General features: G+C 36.9%; 2 protein-coding genes across 5 annotated transcripts; one reads left to right on the top strand and one right to left on the bottom strand.

Annotated features, from left to right (window-relative positions):
- Window positions 1-49: 49 nt before the first annotated feature.
- On the top strand, window positions 50-17,944 carry LOC124834808 (Translin family protein). 4 transcript variants are annotated; one of them, XM_088104476.1, is made up of 8 exons: window positions 50-172; window positions 238-356; window positions 1,655-1,734; window positions 2,226-2,367; window positions 2,448-2,597; window positions 4,620-4,821; window positions 17,479-17,580; window positions 17,672-17,944. In XM_088104476.1, the coding sequence occupies exons 1-7, from the start codon at window positions 109-111 to the stop codon at window positions 17,577-17,579; spliced, it is 858 nt and encodes a 285-aa protein (XP_087960602.1). In that variant the 5' UTR covers window positions 50-108; the 3' UTR covers window position 17,580; window positions 17,672-17,944. The 4 variants fall into 4 exon arrangements, with proteins under 4 accessions (XP_087960602.1, XP_087960604.1, XP_087960603.1 ...); XM_088104477.1 differs by having other exon boundaries at window positions 72-172; window positions 244-356; XM_088104478.1 differs by lacking the exon at window positions 1,655-1,734.
- A 1,596-nt stretch (window positions 17,945-19,540) lies between these two features.
- Window positions 19,541-21,081, bottom strand: LOC148206636 (cytosolic sulfotransferase 5-like). Its single transcript, XM_088114088.1, has one exon. The coding sequence runs from the start codon at window positions 20,959-20,961 to the stop codon at window positions 19,951-19,953; it is 1,011 nt and encodes a 336-aa protein (XP_087970214.1). The 5' UTR covers window positions 20,962-21,081; the 3' UTR covers window positions 19,541-19,950.
- Between the last annotated feature and the right edge of the window lie 5,045 nt (window positions 21,082-26,126).

Genomic DNA, 26,126 nt, shown 5'->3' with positions numbered 1-26,126 from the left:
GTAGATAAAATTAAAAAATTACAGGGTCTTAGGCGTGGGAAGTATAGCTATTAGTTACGCCGTTACCAATTCTAATTTGATTAAAAAGACGAGAAAAGAACAGAACACATGTTACACTCTCTTCACAAGTTTTCTCTGTTCATGGCATCCAAACCTCAACGACTCCATCAAGGTAACCCTCTCTGTGTGATTGGAACATCTTCCATTGCCGTCAATAACTTGTTTTCACTTTCTCAGTTGCAGAGACCAACTTTCAGGGCTCAGCAAAGAGGGTAAGAACCATGGCCACATCCACAGCCATTGAACCAGCTATGAAGGACGCTTTTACCGGATATGCTGAATATCTTAATGACCTTGTAATGCTTCTCATCTAATGTCACACACAATTTAATTTGTCTATTCTTTATTTCAAATTCCCAAGCTTTTTGAAATTCATTGCAAGATTGAGTAGGAGTGAGTTGAAAGGGCTTTTGCTTCATATTAGGGTTCTTTCTTCACGTTTAGGCTACTTCATATTAGCTTTCATACATTCTTGTTTCAGATTCTTGTTTTCTTTCTTCACTGGTGTATCGAGGACAATATAGTGCCCTTTGGGGATATGTTTGGAAATAACAGTTTGGTTGAAAAGGGATGAAGTTTAATCTATTTATATAATCATAAAATGTTTAAAAAATATGAAAAGGGATGCTGGGAGTTAAATAACAATCTCTCATTTATTTCCTTTCATTTGAAGAATTCTTAGCAAGGATAACGTTTACTTCAAATTTTCTCTCCAAACTCGTTAGACCCAAACACTGAGAGAGGAGGAAAGGACTGATGGGATGTTAAATGTTGACCATTGTATTTGTAATGGGAATATTGAATTAGTATTTGTCCTTGTTAAAGTGGCTAAGGAATATACAAATAGAATGTTTTTGTTGGAAATCATAGAAATTGTGCATTTGATTTGAATGTTATATTTTCCTATAAAATCTTTTTACTTGTGTTTTCTTATCCAGGCAATATAAGCAAAGTTGATGTTGAAATTTTAACAGTTTTTATTATATATATTTGTTCTCCCCTCGGCTTGGGGCTTTATGTTGGAGAGTCTCCTCACAAATTTCTCACAATTTTCATTTTGTGAGGGTAGTTGATACAACAAAGGCCAGCACCTCCAAGAGGCTCACACGTGAACACAGAAAGCCCAAATGGATGATAAACTTTATTTAAAATTGGGTTGTTTGTTAGTCATTATGTGATGCACTTCTGTTTTTGTTCTGGACACTTTAGGTCCAATAACTTTCCCTACTTAGGTTTATCAATGAAAGGAAAGGAGGCGGATAATGTTTATTCCTATTTAGTGTCTTTTCTTCTTCCTTTAGGAAGTTCTTAGTGTAGCTGTAGCAAAGGCCTAACAATAGTGTTTTGCTATTCATTTGGGATTTTGCTAATTGATGTTTTGGAGCACACTACACGTTGCCCCTTTTTACAATATTTTTGCCTCGCTGATTATATATGGAAACTTTACAATAACTTTATTTGAAGGTTTAAATCTATACGGATATTGGGTAGCTAAGAATATCCTTTAAAGTCAGGACCTTTACAATATTGTTGTTTATAGTTCCATTTTTGTCTATTATTTTGATTCTTTTCAAACGTATATTTATATTTATAGAATGACAAACGGGAAAGAGTGGTCAAAGCAAGTCGAGATATAACAATGAATAGCAAAAAAGTCATATTTCAAGTGCACAGGTTTCCTCTCTCTCCACTCCCCCATCCCACCTGTTCTCTATACATCTTCATGGCGGTGTTATCTGCATTAGCTGAATTACTTAAACATTACGTTATATCCTTTTCATGCTCTTTTTTGGGATTAATTTGTCCTGCGTTATTGAATTTGTCATCTGAATCAAGTTAATTGTACTTCAAAATTATTTTAGTGTGATGAGATTGTTTTCTATTAGCAGTGAGTATTATCTGAATTACATTACTCTTGCAATCTCACATTCATTATTTATACCTTAATTTCCCTTGTAATTTTTCAATGCAAATATAATGAGTAAATATGAGTTATTTAGACCTTTATGTCTCGATGAATTCTTTTCTACAGTAAAAAGATAAAATAAAAGAAACAGGAGTCCAAATTCTATTGCAGATGGTTAATGATTTATTTTTATAATCTTACATGTCATCTACATCTTCATGATCCTACTGACGTTACTGTATTCTAATTTCATAACAAGGATGAGTAAATTCAATAAAGTGGAAGTACTTGAGAAAGCTGAAAAGGACTTAGCAGCTGTGACAGATCAGTATGTGTCACGACTAGTCAAAGAATTGCAGGGAACTGATTTTTGGAAGCTAAGGCGTGCATACTCACCAGGGGTATACTTCACATAATATATTTCCTTGTTGAAATCAAATACTTTTCTCTGATTCTTGTCTTAGGCGGTTGCACTATGCAGATACAGGAGTATGTTGAAGCAGCTACGTTCTGTTGTTTCTGCAAAAATGGAACACTTTTGGAGCTTGATGAAATGAACAAAACATTGCTACCACTTAATGATCCATCTCTACATCCTCTGCAGATAAATGTCCTTGATTATCTATTAGGGGTAAAAACAAATTTCTTAACATTTTATCATTTTCCCTGTTGCGAAGACCCAATTTAACAGATTCTTAATATTTCTTGACTTGCTGTGATGATTTCTGTAGTTTCCTTTGCCACTTTTTTAACAATCTTCATATGGAGGTAAAGCATGCATAGAACCTAACTTTTATGTTGGGACAAGACTTTTAACCTCTGTAAACTTGACCTCTGTTTCGGTTCAAGTTGATCCTTAAACTAGTGTTGTAAAACTTGGAATAAGCCAACTAGTCCGATCAGTTTAATGGGGAACTAGACCTATTTCCAGAAAAAAGTCATGTCTTCAGATCAGAGATGTTATTGACCCATGCTTACGTCTTTAACTCAGCTTTAAACTGGTCAAAACCGGCTCATCCAGTTAAGCTTTGAATTGGTCTTGGATTGCTGTCTACAGGCCCATGTATACTGTCCAAGTTGCTGCTGTACATTCTGACCAACTGTTGCCTGCTGATACCCTTTGTACATTTTATGCTGCTCACCTTGGGCAGATCTGATTAAAATTGAAGCGTGCACTTGCAAAGGGAATAATATCGAGTGAAATAAGGCAAAAAATTGGGCAGAATTTGCACTATGTTGCATTTGAACCCATGCTTCCTTGCTTACCAAGATGGGTTACTGGGAGTTTACAAGATACCCGTGTAGCAAGTTTTTTATAAATAGAATTTGTTCACGTAAACTTAAAAGTTATATATATTTAATAGACTGACTAAAAGTATTCTGTTTATATTTGGGAAGCTAGCTAGCAACTGAACCACCACATCAGCCAAACTAATGTGGTTATATACAGTTGAAGTTATATATAGAATCTTTAGTGTAAAGTTTAACATATGTTCAATTAGTTACCTACTGATTCAACCATCAACTCAGTCTATTGAGCAGGTCGATAATTTGTTGGTTCTGATACCAATGCCGTAAACTGTGCATTTGTTAATTGAATCCGAATATCCCTTACTTTTATTTTTTAAATCACCTTTTTTTTATAAATTTTTGACTTTTCTAAAATGAAAAAAAGGAAGAAAAGGATATAAAGTGTGCAACTATGCAAAGATGCAAGCCACCCTCTTCTGCTATCAAATGGTGCGTCCTCTGTTTAAAATAATTCTCGTTATGCTCCATATTGACTTCATTTTTCCTCCATCCTTTTTGGATCTGTCTGCGAGAGAATAAACTCATTCTCACAGACCTGCCAATTGAACTTCCTCCACTGGTCTGCCTTTCTTCATCAAAATTGCCTTTTTGCATGCTTCTTGAAATGGTAGTGAGTTCTGAGAAACTTTCTTATGCATAGGTATTAGTAGAAGGGCATTAGAGGAGCTAATGAGACACTTCACTGTGGGTAACTGGGGTGGGAGGATCATTGACGGTGGAGATAGGGGGAACTGTAATGGTTTTTAATGGCATTGTCAATGTGGCCAAGGTGGAGGTGTGAGATGTGACCCTCTTTATTTTCTTGAGTTGACACATGCTTTGATGATGATCTTGTGCTCAGTGAGGGTGATGGGTCAATACTACATGTCAGTACTCAGCTGGTTGCACCACCAGAGATGGCACAACTACTGCAGGTGGTATTAGCTCACTAACTTCCAGGGGGGACTCCATGAAATTTGCTCATGTTTGCTGCTGATAGTGTCAGCTGTTGGAGTCAGAGTTGGCAATAACTGTGCTTCCCTTTCCGTCTATGTTACTGCAAAGACGACCTAATGTTTTGGTCCTTCCGAATCTCATCATTGAATCTGGAACCACATTAAAAAAAAATAAAAATAAAGAAAAGCTGATTTAAAAATATAAAAGTTAAAGGTCGAGATTTAAGAAAAACAAACAATTGAGATTATCATTGTCAGTACTTTAACCCTAACTTAATAGAAGGAGCCAATAGAATATTACACAGTTTAAGGATCAATTGGGGAAAAATAAAAGTCCAAGGTATCTATTTGTTAAGAATGTGATGTTTTAAGGGAGTTAAATGATCCTTTCCGTTATTTGTTTTCAGCTTGCAGATTTGACTGGAGAGCTGATGCGTTTAGCAATAGGTAGGATATCAGATGGTGAACTTGAATTTGCTGAGAAGATATGCAAATTTGTGCGTGATATATACAGGGAGCTTACTCTAGTAGCGCCACTTATGGATGACAATTCTGACATGAAAACAAAAATGGATGTAATGCTCCAAAGTGTCATGAAAATAGAGAATGGTAATGCATTAGTTTTCAAACTTCTGTGTGCAATATTGAAAGTTCTATTTATCAAGTTTGATGCCTTGATACCTTATTACTCCAAGCACAAATAGAATAATCTAGTGGCTGATTGGAAAAATATTTCATCTCGTCATATTTTAAAGAAATTAGTTCTACATTCACTCATGAGATTCTTTTCTTAAGTTCATGATTTTGCATCCAGCATATTTCAACTCCATTATTTTCTTATGTCTAAAGTCATTCTCACTCTTAAATGCTGATCTTTGCTGCAGCTAATGGCTATATTTTTGTATGATAACCCCATTATATATATAATCTTAAAAACCTATGGTACGTGACATGGAGAGTTCTTGAGTTCTAGGTCAAGTGATGCATGAACATTGTTATGGTAATTCCTACCAAAACATATGAACATTTACTATGTGTTACAACAAATATACATATATCATAACTATGAACAAAACTACCTTGCTTGAGGTATCTATGTTCACTATGCTATAAGACTATCGCATGAACGACCAACCATATCCCTTAAGAGAGCTAACGTTGGGTTAGGTTCCTTTATGCAAGGAATCGAACAACAACAAATAATACTCACACACTCAACAGTATAAGAAATATGTATGTATATGTATTGATATTTCCTCTGTAATGATAAGAAAAGATGAATACCGGTATCTCACTCTCCCCCAAGGAAGCCTCCCTTCCTCCACTGGCCAAGAGGTCCAGTCTTAATTCCAAAATCATAATCCCCCTACCTCTCTCAAACTATTTGTTATTTATACTCTCTCTCTCTTCTAACAAACTCACCCTCTCTCCTCTAACTGATTTCCCCTCTACCCGCCACTAACTCTCTCTTCTTTTATTCCTCCTCATATACACTTTTAATTGTCTAACATTACCCTCCTCCCCAAGATCAACCTTGTCCTCAAGGTTGAAATCAGGGAACTGCTGTTGAATGTATTGTTCCTCTTCCCAAGTAGCTCCATCCAACCCACCTTCTTGCCATTGTATTAGAACTTGGGGAATTTCCTCTCCTTGTTGCAGCTGGTTCCTGCGCTCTAATACCTTTAGAGGTGTGTACATAGGGCTGTCGACCTGCAGTTCAGTGGGAAGATGCCCTTCCACCGAATGATCCCCTATAGCTAGCTTCAATTGGGAAACATGAAAAACAGGGTGAATTCTTGATGTTGTAGGTAACTGCAAGCGAAAAACAACTGGTCCTAATTGTTTCTCCACCAAAAATGGTCCATAATACTGTGCAGAAAGTTTTGGGTGTAAGCGTGTGGGCATAGAAGTTTGTCTATGAGGCCGGATTTTCAAGAATACCCAATCTCCCTCCTTGATCTTGGTGTCCATTCTCTTCCTGTTGGCATAGTGGGTCATCTGATCTTGAGCTCTGGCCAGATGATATTTTAGTTGTGTCAAAGCCTCATCTCTTGTTTGTAAGTCTTGTGCAACGGCTTCCACCACTGTTTCTCCAGGAATGAAACGTGTGAGAGTTGGAGGGGGTCTTCCATACACAGTTTCAAAAGGTGTGCATTTTGAAGCTCCTTGGTAACTAGTATTGTACCAATATTCCGCCCAAGGCAAGACTGTACTCCAATTTTTTTGGTTGTTCAGAACTAAAACAACGCAAATAAGTTCCCAGCACCCTATTCAGCACCTCTGTTTGGCCATCTGACTCTGGATGATAAGCAGTACTCATGTTCAGCTGAGTTCCCTGCAGGCGGAAAATCTCCTGCCAAAAAACACTCATGAATGTTGAGTCGCGATCACTTACAATGGTCATGGGTATCCCGTGAAGCCGAATCACTTCCTTCACCAACAATGCAGCGATGCATCTGGCTGTATAAGGGTGTTTGACTGGGATGAAATGGCCATATTTTCTAAGTCTGTCCACCACCACCAATATAGTATCAAACCCATGAGATTTGGGTAATTTTACAATAAAATCCATACTAATCTCCTCCCAAATGGCTTTGGGTATTGGCAAAGGCTGCAACAATCCTTGGGGAGAAGCTGCCAAGTATTTATGTTGTTGGCATACTAGACATGCAGCCACAAAATCTGTAACAGTTTTCTTCATTCCTATCCAATGCAAAGATTGCGCCACCCGTCTATAGGTTCTGTAAACTCCAGAATGCCCTCCGGTGACACTACTATGGAATTCAGCCAAGAAGCGAGGGATCCAAACAGATTTTGCTGATAAGACAAGTCTCCCCTTGTAATGTAATCTTCCATGCTCCAACGTATAAGCTGGATGAGAGTTAAGGTCTACCCTTAATTCCTCCAACACTTTCTGCAAACTCTCATCTTTTTCCACCTCCTCCATGATCTCTTGAAATTCAAGCCAATATGGTCGTGATATCATCCGTAGCATCTTATCTGTTTCCTCCTCCTCCATGCCTTTTCTGGATAACCCATCCACCACATGATTAGAAGCACCTGTCCTATATTTGATTTCAAATTCGTACCCCAAAAGTTTAGCTAGCCAATTTTGTTGACTTTGAGTTGTAATGCGTTGTTCCAGTAAATAACGCAAACTCTTCTGGTCAGTAAAGACAACAAACTTCTTACCCAATAGATACGGCCTCCAATGTTGTATAGCAAGCACAAGTGCCATTAATTCCTTCTCATAAATGGACTTGGATAAGGAAGAATCAGATAACGCCTTACTAAAGAAGGCTATGGGTCTATTTTTTTGGGACAAAACAGCCCCAACGCCTGTACTCGAAGCATCACATTCTACAACAAAGGGTTGCTCAAAATCAGGGAGAATCAACACTGGAGCTGTAGTCACTGCCTCTTTAAGCTTCTGCAGTGCCATGGCCCCCTCTTTAGACCATTTAAACATTCCTTTTTTCAACAAATCAGTAAGGGGTTTAGCCATTTTCCCATAATCTCTAATGAACCTGCGATAATACCCAGTTAACCCAAGGAACCCTCTTAACTCCTTGATGTTTCTGGGTTCTGGCCATTCCAAGACAGCTGCCACCTTCTCCCTGTCCATCTCCACCCCTGCTGCCGATATCTTGTGCCCCAAATATCTCGCTTGTCTTCTCCCAAATTCACACTTTTTTTTGTTTGCAAAAAGTTCATGTTCAGCCAAGACTTTTAAGACTTGAGTGAGGTGTTGAGAATGCTCCTCCCAAGTCTTACTATAGATAAGTATATCGTCAAAAAATACTAACACGAACCTCCTCAATAGTGGCCTTAAAACTGAATTCATCATGTCCTGGAATGTGGCTGGTGCATTTGTTAATCCAAAGGGCATCACAAGGAATTCATAATGCCCTTGATGTGTCCGAAAAGCAGATTTTGGAATGTCTTCCCTCTTCATTCTTATCTGATGATACCCAGCCTTTAAATCAATTTTAGAAAAATATGACGCACCTTGAAGTTCATCCAGCAGCTTCTCAATGACTGGAATGGGATATTTATCAGCCACTGTTACTCTGTTCAATGCCCTATAATCCACACAAAACCTCCAACTTCCATCCTTCTTTTTCACCAAGGTTTAATTGCTTCCTTTGTCCCCAGTTTGGTTGAATTGTGTCAAATTCATCCTCATTTTTAAAAAAGTTTCATTGTCGTCCTCACGTGGTGTAAAAGTGTCAATTGAATCCAAACATTGAAAAAATTTGTGTCAATGTAGTCATCTCCGTTAAATACACACTAACGGTGTTAAGTGGCTGATTATTTGGCACTAGAGAATTAAAACGTGGCAAAAGAGAGGTTTACGTGGATGCCCACAGTTCTCAACATGTGCAACACTTTCCTGGCCTTCTCCCTGGCCCTCTCTGTTCCCGTTTTTTCAACCTCCTTCAAAACCTCCACAACCCTCGCGTCCTTCGCCAACCCTTTGAACCTCAAGCTCCTATGACTCAGCGCAAACAGCGCTGCCACGCAATTCTCCCGAATCGCCTCTGAGTCCAACTCGTTCGTCCTCAACAGCCCCACCAGAAATGCAACATATAGAAAGCCAATAAACAATGATAATTGCGTGAAGCGCTAGAAACAAGAAGGAAAAGCTACTCATAGTAGAAATCATAAAATGGTACTGGAAAAAACCACCCCAACTTGAAATCACTAATGAGAGGCTAGCACATCAGAAAACTACAGAGTTACTTGAAGCATCAAAACACTAACCCCATAAGCAATTAAAAAAAAAAATCGGTATCCGTTCACAGAAACATGAATCCACAAAATCAAAATTCTTTACACATTGAAAACAATACTAAGAATAAAAATAAGAACAAAAAACAGCACACATTTTCTTCTATTTCTTTGACAAATGACAGTACCCACATAAGCCCAACAGTTGCAAGGCATTCTTTTTGAGACAAAAGAGGGATCTGTGTTCCATAAAACAAAAGGGAAAAGAAGAATAAACAAAACCAAGCAAAAGGGACAAAATACAAACCCAGCATTGAAATGAAAGAGAAAACTGCGTAATATTATAATGGAGCTGTTTCTCTTTGTTCCCACTACTTCAAAGCCAATAATAACAACCACATCAAACACACCCTCTTCCTATTTCCTTCCACCACAAACCTAACACCAACTCTCTCTCTCTCTCTCTAAAACTGGAAAATGGTGATTGAAGAAGAAAGAATTCTCTCTCACACTCTATAAAGTGTTGCTGTAGCTGTTGGCGAAGGACGCGAGGGTTGTGGAGGTTTTGAAGGAGGTTGAAAAAACGGGAACAGAGAGGGCCAGGGAGAAGGCCAGGAAAGTGTTGCACATGTTGAGAACTGTGGGCATCACGTAAACCTCTCTTTTGCCACGTTTTAATTCTCTAGTGCCAAATAATCAGTCACTTAACACCGTTAGTGTGTATTTAACGGAGATGACTACATTGACACAAATTTTTCCAATGTTTGGATTCAATTGACACTTTTACACCACGTGAGGACGACAATGAAACTTTTTTAAAAATGAGGATGAATTTGACACAATTCAACCAAACTGGGGACAAAGGAAGCAATTAAACCTTTTCACCAATATTACAGGACTAGAGTAGGGACTGTTACTGGGCCTGATAATGCCCAAATTCAACATCTCTTCCACCTGACGCTCTATCTCATCTTTCATTCCATGAAGGTACCTGTATGGCCTCACATTGACGGGCTCACTACCCTCTTTTAAAGGGATTCTGTGATCCACTCTCCTCTCGGGTGGGAGGCCTTGGGGGTCTCGGAATACCCCTTCAACAACACTCAGAATTTGTTCCAGCTCTACCTCCTCCTCTTGCATTAAGCCACTCTCTTCCATCTTCTCATCCACCAATTCTGTTTGGCTTAAGCTCTATACTAAAGACAGCATTTCAATCCCTTATTCTTTTATAAGAGCTTCAGGAGTCACTACCCTACGTGTCAATGATGGATCCCCCTTTACCTCCACTTCTCTTCCTCCATGTGCCACCTTCATGATGAGCTGTCCCCAATCTACTTTGATCTCTCCTAGGGAGGATAACCAGGTCATTCCCAATATTATGTCCACACCGCCTAATTCAAAGAGATATAACTTATCTCTAACTTCTAAGTTTTCTAATAACACCGAGACTCCTGTGCAATACCCGCTGGTTTCTTTCCTTTGTCCATCCCCTAAACACACTTTATAAGGGCGTGTGTCGGTGCACTCCAGACCCAGCTCTTCCACCAATCGGGTGGATATAAAACTATGGGTAGCTCCACTGTCAATAAGCACCAGAACTCTTTTCCCCTGCACCCAACCTTGCAGCTTCATCGTGTTCGATTGCGAGAGGCCACCCGCGGACAATCCCGACAACTCCATAGCCTTCTGTTCTACTTCGACACTTGCCTCCGCTTCTTCATCTTCATCCTCCTCCGCCAATATCATCCCCGCATGCTCCGTTCAGCGCAACGATGACCTGGACTGTAAGGTCCGCCGCAGTGGAAACAACGTCCTTCTTCTCGCCGCTTCATGTATTCTTGATAAGGCAGGATCCGAATGCCTCGTCCCGCGGTTCCTCCTCCACTATTACCAGCCTTCGAAGCCATAGTATTCGCACTAACGTCCTTCTTCATTCCTTGCCCTCCGCCGCCATTCACCGATCCCTCTGACGGTCCGCGAAAAATTTCTGTCCTCACCACCGTCCCTGAACTCGCGGAATATCTTCCCCACGTCGCTCCGCCTCTTCCTCCCACTCCACTACTTCCTCGCGACGTCCATCCCACTTGTTCGACGTCCCTAGCTCTCTCCATCGCCGTCAACAAATCGCGTGGGTCATGTGGTCTCACAACGTTTCTTAATCCCTCCTGCAAACCCACGAAAAAATACCCCAGCAATTGGTCTTCGGTTACTCCGGTCGCCTGCGCCACGAGTACCTCGAACTCTTGGATATACTCATCGACGCCCCCTTTCTGTCGCACCGCGGCCAACTTCTCAAAGACGGTTCCCCTAATTAATCCGCCGAACCTCCTCGTCAACGCCTCCGTGAACGCCTTCCATGTTGGATGTTGGGTTTTCTTCCGCCAGAAGCGGAACCAGTAGTTAGCGCTTCCGTCCATGCAGATATACACTAACTTCATCTTCTCTTTCTCCGTCACTCCTTGGATGTCAAAAAATTTCTCAGCCTTCGCTATCCATCCTGTTGGATCAGTACCTTCAAAAGTTGGAAGCTCAACTCGCTTCATCCAACTGCGTTGTACGTCGTTCCGGTCCTCCTCTGATTCTTCATCAGAGCTCTCTGTCGACCTTCGTTCTCGATCACCCTGGACGGAATTTCGACTCCCCTCAGAACTCCTATCGCGGGTTCCAGAATGTCTTCCGAGGGCTCGTCGAAACTCGAGAGTCATCGCTCGCATTTCTGCCTTCAACTCCTCCATCGTCAACTCCATAGCCACCATTCGCCCCTCCATTCTTCTCTGATCACGCGCACTCCTCTTCCCTCCGAAATGATCCGGCAGGTCGGACCAAATCCGTTAGGTTCCTTTATGCAAGGAACCGAACAACAGCAAATAATACTCACACACTTAACAGTATAAGAAATATGTATGTATATGTATTGATATTTCCTCTGTAATGATAAGAAAAGATGAATACCGGTATCTCACTCTCCCCCAAGGAAGCCTCCCTTCCTCCACTGGCCAAGAGGTTCAGTCTTAATTCCAAAATCATAATCCCCCTACCTCTCTCAAACTATTTGTTATTTATACTCTCTCTCTCTTCTAACAAACTCACCCTCTCTCCTCTAACTGATTTCCCCTCTACCCGCCACTAACTCTCTCTTCTTTTATTCCTCCTCATATACACTTTTAATTGTCTAACACGTTGCTTGAGTGATACTAGCTCTAGAGGAGAGAAAATTGGTTGGACGACCTTTCTCTTGCTTGAGGTTCTTTTGTGGTTTGATCAATCAACTCTAGAGGAAAGAGAATCAATACTAACTCTCCCCCACTCAAGCATCACTTTATTTCTTGATTGACATGACTAGGTGCACAAGCCAAAGCACTGCCCAACAACCTAATTTTTCATCGCTTGAGCGACTACTTGTATTAGCAATGAGAGTTGAAGAGGAGAGAGAATTGCTTTTGTAGAGGAGAGTCGTGCCTAGGCCACAAGTCGTAACTTGGGCGAGTAGCATTGTTTCTTAAGTAACCATGACGGCACATGAGCAACTTCATGGTCGCATATTGGTCCAGTGTCGTGTATGTATTGCCAAATTTTAATTGATGGATAAGTTGCTTATGCCAAGTAATCATGCTTGCACTTGCTGCTTGGTATTCAACTTCAACTTTAGATTTGGCAACTATTCTCTTGATCTTCCAAAAAATCAAGTTTCCACTAATGAAAAGTGGACCTCCTATTTAATGGTGATCCTACCCAAGCAATGTCATAATAACAAACAAGTATGTTTGCCTAGTTCACATGATTCATATTGAAAAGACTTAGCGATAGAAAAACTAGAAACAAGTAGGCACAAGTTTTCTAGACTCTAGTGCCCAAAGCACTGTACAAGAGCTAGAGTGGCATAAGAAACACAAGTCACCGAGGACTAAGATGATATAATCCTCCAAACTCATGTCCAATTCCAATCGTCCATCCATTGCACTGATCCTATATAAGAATACAATTATTAACAAATAGGACAAAATAATTAAGAGTGAGAGTAAGTTTGTTAATAGAGATTTAGATTAAAAGGAGATTCAGGGATAAATAAGGTAGAGTTTAAAGAAAGTTGAGGAAGAGGATGGGTTTGTTCAATGTCTTGTACTTTAATTTGAGAGGTGTCTGAAAGAGTAACAAAAGACAAGGAGTCCAAAAAGGTCAAGGAGGCATTGAAAGGTTCGAGAGAGGAGGACTAAGAAATAAAGGATTACTAGATTGAGCCACACCTAAAACAAATAATGCAAATTGGTTGGTTGTTTGGAGCTTGCGAAGTTCATGATAAAGCAACAAAAATTTTAGAAGTTAATACTAGAAGTGATGGCTTGGGCCATATTTGCTTGCTGAGACTGCTAGTGAGCTTTGGTGTGACATTAGTGGGACGAACACAACCACCTCCTCATCCTCCATTGCAACTACCATGATGAGAGGAGTGAGAAAGGAATATTCCATAGGCATTTTATTAATTTCTCTCAAATTTAGAAGGAAGAATATTTTATTTCTCATACATAATTATTAGGTCATTGGATCTATATGTACACGAGCCTGTTGGCTATTATGGAAATATTAATCAACTAATTCTAGGAAGACAAATCCCAATAATTATGGGATTTATTCTAGAAACATAATCCTAGCATTAACAATACATAATCAGCTATGATGGATAAGAAAATTTAAACTTTCCTAAAATACATTAAGTATCAATTTTAACACTCCTCCTCAAGCTAATGAACAAATGTTTTCCATTCTCAACTTGGATATAATTCTTTCAAAGTTGATACAGTTCAGGCCCTTTGTGAGAATATCTACAAGTTGATTTTGAGTGGACACATATGAAATGCAAATCAAGCTGCTATCAAGCTTTTCTTTGATGAAATGTCTATCTACTTCAATGTGTTTGGTTCTATCACGTTGCACCGAATTGTGGACTATACTAATTGTAGATTTATTGTCACAGTATAACTTCATAGGTTCATCCCACCTTATCTTCAAGTCTTCCAATATAATCTTCAGTCATAGAAATTCACATATACCTTGGGCCATTGCTTGGAATTCTGATTCAACACTTGATCTAACCACTACATTATGCTTTTTGCTCTTCCAAGTCACCAAGTTTCCACCAAGGAAGGTGCAATATCTAGTAGTTGATTTCTTATACACAACTAACCCAACATAATATGCATCCATATATGCTTCAATACTTACATTCTTGTCTCGTTTGAACAAAATCCTTCTTCACAGGGTCTCTTTTAGATATTGAATAATTCTAAGGACAACTAGTAAATGTACTTCTTTTGGTTGATGCATAAACTGACTCACTAGACTAACAACAAACACAATGTCTGGCCTAGTGTGGGACAAGTAAACAAGCCTGCTCACAAGTCTGATACATTTCCTTATCCACTGCAATATCTTCCTCTGCACTTTCTAACTTTGTATTTGGATCAACTGGAGTATTTGCTGGTTTGCAAGCTGTTTTACCTTTAAGCAAGTCAGTAATGTACTTTTGTTTAGATATGAAGATTGCTTTCTTAGAATGGGCCACTTCAATTCCCAAAAAACATTTGAGTCTCCCTATTGTCTTAATCTCAAATTCTTTGGCAAGACATTGACTTAACTCAGGTTCAGCAACAGTACTCCCAATTTTAGGTCAAATAGTGCTCCCAATTTCAGGTTCAACAGGTCCGGCAGTACTAATTTCAGGTACAATAGGTGTAGCAGCACTAGTTGTGCCAATTTCAGCCCCAAAAGTCATATTTGGAAGCATTAGAGTCTCATTTTCCTCTCTTACATTCTCCCCCTGAAGTTCCTTGAAGTATCTCTTGTTCATTAAAGGTGACATCCCTTGACACATAAAGTCTTCTTGACGGAGAATGAAAACATTTGTATCCCTTTTGTGGAGTTGAGTACCTTAAGAATACACACTTGATAGCCCTAGGATCAAGTTTCCCCCTATCATTACTATGAACATATACAAAGGATACATACCCAAATATCCTATGTTGGAGTTTATTTGTAGAGTCCAAGGGCGGGTATAATGTGGATAAGACTTGCATGGGGCTTTTTGATTCTAGAATATTTTAGGGTAACCTATTGATCAGGTAGGTAGTAGTAAGTAGGGCTTCCCCCCAAAATTTCTTAGGAACATGATTTTGAAAAATCATGGCTCTAGTTTGGTTTAATAGGTGGTTGTATTTTCTTTCCGCAATCCCATTTTGTTGGGGTGTGTTGACACATGAATACTCGTGGATAATCCCTTCTTTTTGGCAAAAAGAGTTTAGCAAAGAATTAAAGTAGTCCTTGGCACTGTCAAATCTAATCCTCTTAATATTGACTCCAAATTTGTTTTTAATCAGTGATACATACCGAATAAAAATAGAGCTAAATTCAGATTTCTGTTTCAATAAGAAAACCAAAGTCACCCTGGTAAAATCATCAATGCAAGTTAAAAACCATTTTGCACCCAAGATATTAGGAACATTAACTGGAAAATGGTACACGCTTGTGTTTAGCAAACTCACACACCTCACAATGTAGACTCCCCACATCTAAGTTCTTAAACAAGGAAAGAAATATTGCTTTCACTACTTGGAACGAGACATCCTACAATTGGTATAGTCGGATTTTCTATTTGTTGGTCATGGTGGATTCAGATATAAGAGAGTGACTTCTGATAGGTATATTAGGATCTTCTATGTGTCGTACAAGTCATTTCATTCTCTAGCATGTACAATCATCCTCCCCGAGTTCTTGTCCTATAATATACAAGCATTGTTATAAAAAAACATTACATGAGAGATCTTTTGTAAGCTTTTGGATAGAAATTAGGTTTGTGGACAACTTAGGCATGGAGAATATTTTTAACATTATGGATGGGTTTATTTGGACCTCTCCTTGTCCTGTTGCTTTTATAAGGGTTTCGTCCACTGTGGAATTTTTGTTGTTGCAAGGACATGGAGAATATGTGGAATAATATTTGGGTAGGGGGTGTCATCTGGTTTGTGGATCCATAATCTAATATCCAGGAGTGGGTAAATAGTGTATCTGAAACATAAGTCCAAAAGAAACGGAATTATCAGAATATGTTAAGGAGTACATACCCGTGGACTTCTCCAATTTACTCAAAAAAGACCTTACCCTTTCTATCACTTCATGATTTAGGTGACCAGCCTCTTCACTATGTCCATTAGCATTGTGTACTTGCCCTTGTCCTCCCTTTTTTTGAGAACCTCCTTTTTTTCCCCCATCTAGGAGGTTTCTGCCCCCATTCTCGACTGGTTTTCCATGTAACTTCCAACACTTCTTCCGTGTGTGGCCTGGCTTGTTGCAGTAGGTACACCAAATTTCCTCATGTTTTGTTTCTCTGTATTAAGAAATCCATTTTTCGTTTGATTAACAACCATGGTTATTCCTTCTTCAACTACCATTGCTGTGCTTTCAACAATTGGGTTTCCAACATCAAATTTCGCCTACTTTCTTTACTCCGAATGATAGCTATGACTTCGTTAAGTCCTGGGCTGGGACTCTCTTTTCCCAAAATTTGGGTAAGGACCTGACATATTCAGAATTCAAGCCTACCCAAAAATCATAAACTCTATCTTTTTCAATGTAATCTTTAAGGATTGCTGAATCTTCTGAACACCTTGCTTTTATAACACGATAGTGATCCATTTCCACCCATGGAGACTTGAGTTGATTGGCATATTTTATGACAGATTTGTTTCCCTGTTTGGCTCCCAAAGTTTTCACCTTACCTCATATATTTGTGTAGCATCCTTGGCTTTAGAATAAGTTTGTTCCTCGGCTTCCCAAATTTCCTTAGCTGATTTAAGGAATACCCAAGTATCACTAATTTCTGGTACCATAGAATTCCACAACCATACCATGATCAAGGAGTCTTCTTCGTCCCATGATTTGAACTTGGCATCCGTTTCATAAGGGGCATTGTCAGTAAGGTGACTGCCCTTTCCTTTCCCTTCAATATGGTCCTAATGAGTTGAGACCACTTAAGATAATTCTTCCCAGTGCTGTAATTTGCTATCCCTATAAGCTTTTCGCATGGGATCATTCGTTGTGTTGGTGAAAGTTACGGGAAAAACTTACTCCAATTCCAATTTTTATTGGATAGAGTTGATCTAGCTGAAGCTATCTCCCATGCAGATAGAATATAAAAAGAAAGTATAGAGAGATGGTGAGTTCTCGAAAATGAATAATTAAAATGTTAACATTTTAATTTATATATTTAACATAACTTAGAATTTGAATCTTAATTATTTTTAAACCATCCTGACTGAATTAGAAAAACCGGATTTTACAACCTGATGACACTATTTACATAAACAGGAAACCGTTGCCACTGAATATGAAATGTTGATTATACAGTATTTTCATTCATATTGAAAACCCAATATAAGATGGCCTTTTTTCCCCCTTCCCACCCAAATGAAGTGTGAGAGAATTGTTAAGATCTTCTGTATGCAACCTTTGCTCCAAACTCGCTGACATATGTTCTTGATGTAGCTTGCTTTAGTGTTCATGTGAGAGGGTCTGAGTATATTCCACTTCTGGGAACCGACGATCCAAGTTCTTTCCTGGTGGGAGTTCCAGATATTGAACTATGAGGTATTGGATTCATTCCCGAGCCTTAGTTTATTCTGGCCTTTTGCACCGTGTTTGTTCCTAATGAAAGGAGGTTTGCTTATCTTTACACCAGCTATCCATTGGACGCTTTGTGAGATCTGTCAATGAGAGATAGTCTGCTAGAAGGTTTTGGAGGTTGATATCATTGCATGGACCAATCTCAACAATATTGTGTTTTTCCCATGATCATCGAAGAGGATGTTTAAGCTGTTCTTGTAAAGGTTGATCATTATCACATAATGTTGTTGAACTTGTTCTAAATAGTATGAGATTAAAGAAAACTGGTAAGTTTGAATGAACTATGCTATCATTCGAGCATTTAAGCTTTATCTCCAATTTGTCATCATATCTGATATGCCTCTTTTATTGATATGTAGAAAAGTTTTAATTAGATAAACCTTGAATTAGCCATCTTTGCCCACAAAATGCCACTAAAACATGCTTAAAAACTCGTGTCAGGAAATTAATGGATACTGGTATGCGCTGGTTTGCCTGAACCATACTGTGTGTATGACAGCTGTGTATACAAATTTTGAAACTTCATTTTGTAGTTGTGAGTGAAAATGGATTTTGTATATTGATTTGGGACAAGTTCTGCAAGATTTACAAGCTTTTGAAAATACCTGTTATCAGTTCATATTCAACTTATTTATTTGATGCAAGTATTATTTTTTTTCTTAACATTTTTAAAGGTATGGACAAAATGTATACTTCTTATTTGTACTATAAAAAATGGTATAATCATAAAAAAAAAAAACTAATTATATAAATGGTGTTTTAATAATTTTTGAGTTTAAGGTTTACTTTTTATTTTACAAATTAGTTTTAGTGCATGATTAGTTATATGTTTGTGTGGTTCTAAGTTTTATTTATTATTGTTTATTACGTGATTACAATTAAAATATTTGTGTTTAGAAGGATATCTTCTATGGATAATGGGAACAAACACTGTTTTCAATTAGAAGAAGACAAATAATAATGGACACTGAGTTAGTTACACATGTTCCCGAACATAGACAAAGGCTATAAAAGCAAAGGTTTTAACCGAATTATTGTAACTAGAAAATTCGTTATGATTATGCCAAAATTCCGTCAATAAATTTGATGAAAAACTGACTGTTCAAAATTTGTACGTTAGTAAATTTTATCAATAAATATTATAAAACTTGTGAGTAATTATCGGTTACACAGTGCAAATTACTTACAATCTCTTATCTTTAGATAATTATCAATAAATTCAGTCTTTATAATTATTAATAGCATATTCATTAGCAGAACACATATATTATGATTACGGGTAGATTTATTATTTTAATTCACAGTCCCCCAGCCAGCGCTGACCTCTTTTAGAGTTAGGTTTCATTTTTATTTTCAAAGCATATTCATTAATAGAACACATACATCATGATTACGGGTAGATTTATCATTTTAATTCTCAACCCCCAAGCTAGCTTCCAAAATCTCATGAAGTGGTTGGGACAGAACTAGGACCGAGTTAACCTCTTTATTGAATCTTAAAAACCTTTAAATAGATTTAAACAGGACTTTAGGTTAAATACAACAAAACTGGAAATAAAATATGAATTTATTCAAAATAAAAAAACTATATAACCTATTCTATCTATAATAATAAAATAATATTACATATAAATAATCAAAATTATCCATCTCTGTCAAACTAATTTTCTTAGATATAAACTAATAAAATAAGACTTAAACAAAATTAATAATAAAATTTTTAGATTTAAATTTATCTAACATTCGGCCGACCATCCGGTAGCAGTTAGAAATGAATGTTTTGTGTAGGTATGGAAATGAATGTGAAGAGGAAAACGATGGAGTGTAGTGTAGAATAGAGCGTGTGTTTTTCATTCGGTGTGAAACAATCACATTCTCCCCTTTTATTTTGCCTTGTTGTATGAAAAAGAAAATGGAAAAGGGAATCAATCCTCTATGATGAGGCATCGAGTCAACCAAATGGGAAAAAAGATATGGAGAGAGAAATCAGATTTTTGTTTGTTTTTTCTTTTTACTTTTTTATTTATTATTAATTATTATTTTTATCAATTTTCTAAGAACTAATATTTTAATTTCTAAATAAAATTCTCTTTTCTTATATATATATATTTTCATTTTTAGATTCCAATTAGTAAAAACTTTAAGATTTTAATTTTTTTTAATACAAAACGACTTTTCATTTATGACAAAGGTTTTCTAACAATAAAATTTTATTACATTCAGGACTTACCTAATACATCAAATAAAAGCTGGATTTAAAGGAAAGCAAAACATTTTGCAAACACAACAACAACTGTTAAAAACCGGTTATGACTAAATAAACATAGAATCATTCTAAAACCTCAAACCATGTTGGGCTAGTTTCTCTTCAGTGATGGCATTGAGTTGCTGAATCATGTCAGCAGTGAGATGATTCTTCCAATCTCCGATTTCGCCACGCCGGAAGAAAGCTCGGTGTGCTTCACCGGACGAAAGCTTCCCATTCCTATTCACCGGCAAGTTGCTCAAGTTATCAAAACTACAGAGCTTCAGAATCTCTTGCACCACACCAGCGTCCTCTTCTTCTCTGGAAAAAGGGCAGCCCACAAAGGTGGCCAGTTTCTTCAACGAAAATTCGGGGTTGAGTTTCATTTCCTCAAACCTCATGAAGAGGATCTTGTGAGGGTGTTCTAAGCTCTTGTGCCAGTACTCCAAGACATGCTCCCAAAAGGGTCCATAGAGACTGATCCCTCTGCAGAACTTGTGGAATGCCTCATGGAGTGAGTTGGGGAGCATGGTGTGGGGTCTGAGCCTGTTTGTGAAATGCCAGAGGGAGATGAAAGCGTCTTTGGGGTCTCTACAGAGATAAACAATCTTGCAAGATGTTTGTGTGACAGATTTTGGCAGTGAGACATAGGGGATGTGGGTGGAGAAGAGCCTTGGAGAGGGAAACGAGGAGAGGTCAGGGAGTGAGGGTTTGTCAAGGTAGAGGTCAAGTTCCAAGAAGGGAACAAGAAAGTGGGGATTGTGAGTGAGCAAAGGGTGGTTTTCTGTAGTTGGATGATATTTGTGGCGGTGAAGCAAGGAAAAAGTCCAAGCTTTTAGCCAAGTGGTGCCTGATTTGGGAGTGGTTACAATGAGGACATCGGTGTGATGAGCCTGAAAGTGGTTTTGGCAAGACAGAACTCCTTCAAGCTGTCTTGTTGTGTGCCAAAAGCCTTCGTACCGGTGAAGATGCTTTGCAACCCAACCTTTCTCCAATGGTAAGGTGGCTATCAGGTCCTTGCAGTCTTCGCTCAGTTTCCTGTTCTCATCCAGGAAATTCGGCACCACCCTAGTTTCTCTTTCTGACACCCTGCTGTCCATGGAGAAAAGGATGAATGATTTTCAGACTAAAAATAACAACAAATCAGTTATACAAATATAAAGATACGAGGCATGGAAATAATTGGAGGAGTGCTGATTGGCTAGTGATCTACACTGTCTTAATGTGTTTTGGCATTTACAATAAAGTTCTGAATGCATGCATGTGATCTTCATCAATACTGTGTCCATGGGTCCATTTCCATTGTAATGTCTCTTGTCGATTTCTCAAACTCTTCTTATTCAAAAAGAGCATGCAAGGCATCGACTTCCATTTCTACATGCATTATGCATGGAAGATATATACATTGCATATATTTTCTTATCTACTTTCACTAAAGATACAAGTTTTGAACATTTATCATTAAAAAGTTATGCACCAATTCATAATATCTCTCGTAATGATACACCGCTACTGGTTTTTTCTTGGATCAGGAATCGGAATGGATTCATTCCTATATTACATTCAAAGAGAGGAAACAAGAATTTGGATCTGGTTTAATATCCATCTCGATAACAACTTTCTTTTTATTTTCGTACTTAATTTATATTCTCTTTCCACACTCACTGTTAACACTATATTCACTATATAATTCTGGCAAAAAAATTATGCTTTTAAGTAAACAATAACGCTGCAGGCTTTTTTACACTAGTTATTTTAAAATTTTTATTTTGATTCTTTAATCAAAATATATTCACGCGAGGTGTAGGACTTTAGATTTTAATTTATAATCGAAGTTTATTTTTCATTTTATGCTTTGGTTCTTTTTTTTAACAAAAACACATATTTTTATTTTATTTTTAAACAAATTATTGTTTCAATTTTTTCCATCATCACATTCTTAGCATTTCTTATTCCAAAACTACCAAAGAAACTACTAATGTTAATTTTTATCATTATTTGAACCACATTTTATTAATAAAATCAACTTTTTTCTGCCTTTGTAACTTGTTTAACTCTCATTTTCATCTTACTTTTGTAAATATCTATATTTTGGACTACACTCATTAAATTATATCTCTAATCCCCAGTTTTTGTATCTAATTTTGTGATGAGAAGATCCTCTACCAAATCATAGAGCTTGACATCCCAAAGAAATGGAAAGAACAACAAAAGGAGGGAGATCATGAAGTTCAGGTGGCAAGTCGCTGGGTACCCTTATCCACCATTGAGCACCAATGTTATAGAAAGCAAATTTGGTGTTTATGAAGACCTATGCCAAGTGGCAGATTCCGTGTGTTGAGCAACACTTTGATGATGTGACAAGTTGAGTCCTATTTCTTCTTGTTCTAAAAGAAAATTGGTTTTTTTGAATGTTGGAGGCACAAAATCACTTTTAGAGAGCTTGGAGGTCTACTAGGGCTTGCGAAAACACTCCCTTCTTCTTCTTGGTTTCTCCTTTTTCTTCCATTTTCATTTTTATAAGCTTGACATGGAGAGTCAAACCAATCTTATTAGGGGTAGATGTAGCCATTAAAATGCTAGTTTTCTTGTTTCTAAGCTTAATGTTTGTTGTAATGGGGACGTTCATAATGTGATTTGTGGTTCATTAGATATTGGACAATATCTTTTGAAACCTAGACTTGGAACTAGATACTTAATGGAGCTAGTATCTAAGGATGGAGTTTCACCAATTAGTTGTCTTAAACCTTAAATCTTAAAGCGGGTTTGTTTTTTATGTATTAAAGGGATTGACTCTAAGTGAGGAAACTTAGGTTCTTTCACCTAAGGGATTAGGGCTTGAGTATTCTTATGGGTTGACTTTAGCGTTTTGGTGGAGAGGAGATGAGTTTGCATAACGATGAAATCTACCCTCAACAATGTCGTTTCATATCATTTCTGACTTTTTTCCATTCTGAAGTGTCTCAAACTCCCAAAGTCCAACCTTTATTCTTCATCAATTTATTTCTTGCACATAATCTTAATTTATGAACTATTCTTTAGTTTGTATTAGTTATTTATACGATTATTTAGTATTACACGAGTCTTGGAAAATAATATTTGGTCTTACCATGTTATATTACTTGAACGATTTGGTACGCTTGTCAATGAGTTCGCAGAACCACCGTCCAATCCATCAATAAATAGAGCCACCCACCTTCTAACCCCCACATTGAATAAAAGACATTTAACAATACTTGAATTAGGAAGAAAGGATTATGAAACAGAAAAAAAACGCAATATGAGATAACAAAGTTCTCGTCGCTTTCGAAATGGAAAGGAAAGGTAGGCTCCCGATGGCGAGGCAAAGACATAGTTTGCGTTAACAACGAGGAATGGAAGGGAAGGGGGGATAGTGGATGACTGACAGCGAAAACACAACATGGTTCACATTTAGGGACGAGGAAGGGAGGAGAGTGACTCTTGTAAGGGAGGAGTGATACAGCGACACAAATAGAAAAGTTTTGGTAGGAATGAAAAATTCATGAAATTTTAACCTACACGAATAAGCATCAATTATTTAAATAATCGAAGCCTATAGTTATGTAAATATTTTTAAAAATGCCATCGAGTTTTGAAAAACTTTGTTTTTCTTGAAACCAAAGTCTATTAGACGATTTCAAAAGCATTTTTTGCATAGGTAGTGATGAACGCTTGACAAGTGTACCAATATTATTGTAGTAACAAAATATCATGCTTTGGGATTAAATGATTTGAGTACTAGGTTACTAACTCACGTAATTTTGAGTAACAGAAAATCAAATGAAATAATGAACATAAGCAAATGACGAGAATTCAATTAATATACATAATGTTAGAGAATGATTTCATACACTTTCATATAAATTCCTACCATTTCCAATTGATGTGCGAATTATAATTATCCATTTGAGTTTACTAAGAGCTTGTTTACCCCTAATTTCTTAGATAGGCAAACTTATCCATTGAATTCTAACCCCCAATCCCTTAGGCTAGTTACAAAATTCGATAAAATCATGAAGAAAAATTATTATCTCAATTACAAACTAATTAGTTATGCCCAATTTTCCAATTGTGACAACATCTAATATGTTCTATTTAAAATCGCAAACAATCTCCAATTTTTCAATTGTGAAACTGCTCATAGAATAAACATTAGAACATAAATACAACACTGAGATAATTAAAATCAACTAAGCATCAATTGAAAAGATCAAAAATTATAATCCAAAGTATTACATCAATCTTCTAACAAAAAGGAAAATTAGTTTTGCATAATGTGAAATTCACAAGAAACTAAAGAAAGAAGAAGTGTGGAATTCATTCCCCCCTCTTTAATATATATGTGTTGCCCTCTAATTGTTATCTTCCCTCTTTTCATCTAATTCCCCTTTTTAGGGAAGTGGCTACTCCCTTCCAGTAATTGTCCTTAATTTCCATATTTTTTAATTTCTTTAAATCCATGTAATGAGTTGTTAGTAACTGCTCTGAAAAATTCAACTGGTCATAGAAAAATCTACAATCTGCTTGCACTTCTCAGGTTTCAATTTCGCACTCCTAAAGTAAATTGTGGAAAAAACCACAACTTAGTTGTTGAACTTGCTGGTTTGGAATTTGTTTCTCTCAAAACAAATCCACATTGTGAAAACTTTCACAACTCACTTGTGAAACTCTTTGGTTTCGACTCTACATTTTGGAGCAAAATCCACAGGTTGTGGAAACGTTCACAGCTACGTTTGTGGTACTCTTTGGTTTCAACTCTGCATCTTGGACATCAATTTTTTCAAAGTTGTGATTTTAACACTTAAAAACACCTATCTACAAGAAAATACACAAAACTCAAATGAATGATCCAAAACAAAGATAATGCATGATGAAATCATTCAATTAATGCAATTATATGTATGCAAATGGCCTAAACTAAGATATGAATGCAATTACATTTTATTCACACATCAAAATACCTCAAGGTTAGACTTTTGTTTGTCCTCAAGCAAAGAGAACTCAACTAACACAAAATGATAATGCAAACAGAATGAATTTAAATGGAAATATACCTTCCCATCTCAAGTTCAATTCAAATAATGATATTCCTCAAGCACACATTCATAATGTGTTTAGAAAGATGACTAACTTGTTGGGTCCTTGAGTGCAATTAATTAGTTGAGGTATGACACAAGACATCAAGGCAGATAATATTTGAAATTGTAGTTTTTCTTTATAAAGAATTTTCTATTAGGTTCTTGACTTATAAGACACTTACTTGTCACGAATCTTCTTTCACTCAATTGTTTTTTTTTTCTTGTCACACTCGGTCGTAATGTCTCTTCTCTAGTAACATATAGTCTCAAAGAGGTGTCAATTTATTCACTCAATTTTTTTTCAATCTTTTTTATTGATAGACAATTCAGGAGTAATCAAATGGAGTAAGTGTCACCATAAAAACCTAACAAAAAAATATCTTCTATCTTATTTATGTACATCTCAAAAATTATCTTCCATTTTAAGTGTCATAATATCAATTCTCACTATGTAGTGTTTGAAGTTTCCCAAAAAAACAATCGTAAATAAATATTCACAGTTTGTTCAAAAAATGCCACTAAACAAACGAAAATGAAAGAAAACAAAATAAGTCGGAAAAAAAAAGTTGAACTATAAGAAAAAAAACTGAAACAAAAGAAAATATCTTGATTAAAAAATAAAAATGACTTTAGAATGCAAGTTGAGGAACTATAAGAATGTACTATATATATATATATATATGAAGGAGATATTTGTTATCACAGTTAAATTCGGAGTTGCAGACAAAAAAAAAACTTAGAGTGCAATGAAAAAAGGCCCACCTACATTAGGGTTTTTCTTGGACCCAACATAAAACAATAGAAAAAATTCAATGTGTTTAAGAGAGGGATATTGAATGGAAGAAACAGAGGGCGAGAAAGAATGTTGTTCAAATGTAGATACAAACAATTTCTCTTTCACTGTTAGGTCATTTACCTAACCTTATTAAACCTTTATATGATTTCTTATTTTAAATGAATTTTATCATTCATTTTCTTTTTAAGACACTTGTATAAGTGTTTCTTTAAAATTAGGTTTTATAAAACTCAATATTTTTTTGTGCTTCATTATTTTTATATAATTAAATATTTTATATTTTTAAGATTCGGGGTCTTATAAAAAACTTAGATTTTATAATATAAGAGTTTCATCATCCTTCATGAGCATGCTTCAATGAAAATTATTT

Source organism: Vigna umbellata, chromosome 1 (assembly GCF_029865625.1).
Source record: "Vigna umbellata cultivar VRB3 chromosome 1, Vumbellata_1.0, whole genome shotgun sequence".
NCBI classification, from domain to species: domain Eukaryota; kingdom Viridiplantae; phylum Streptophyta; class Magnoliopsida; order Fabales; family Fabaceae; genus Vigna; species Vigna umbellata.
The sequence above is the reverse complement of the archived record's forward strand: the minus strand, read 5'-3'. Positions and strand labels throughout refer to the sequence as shown.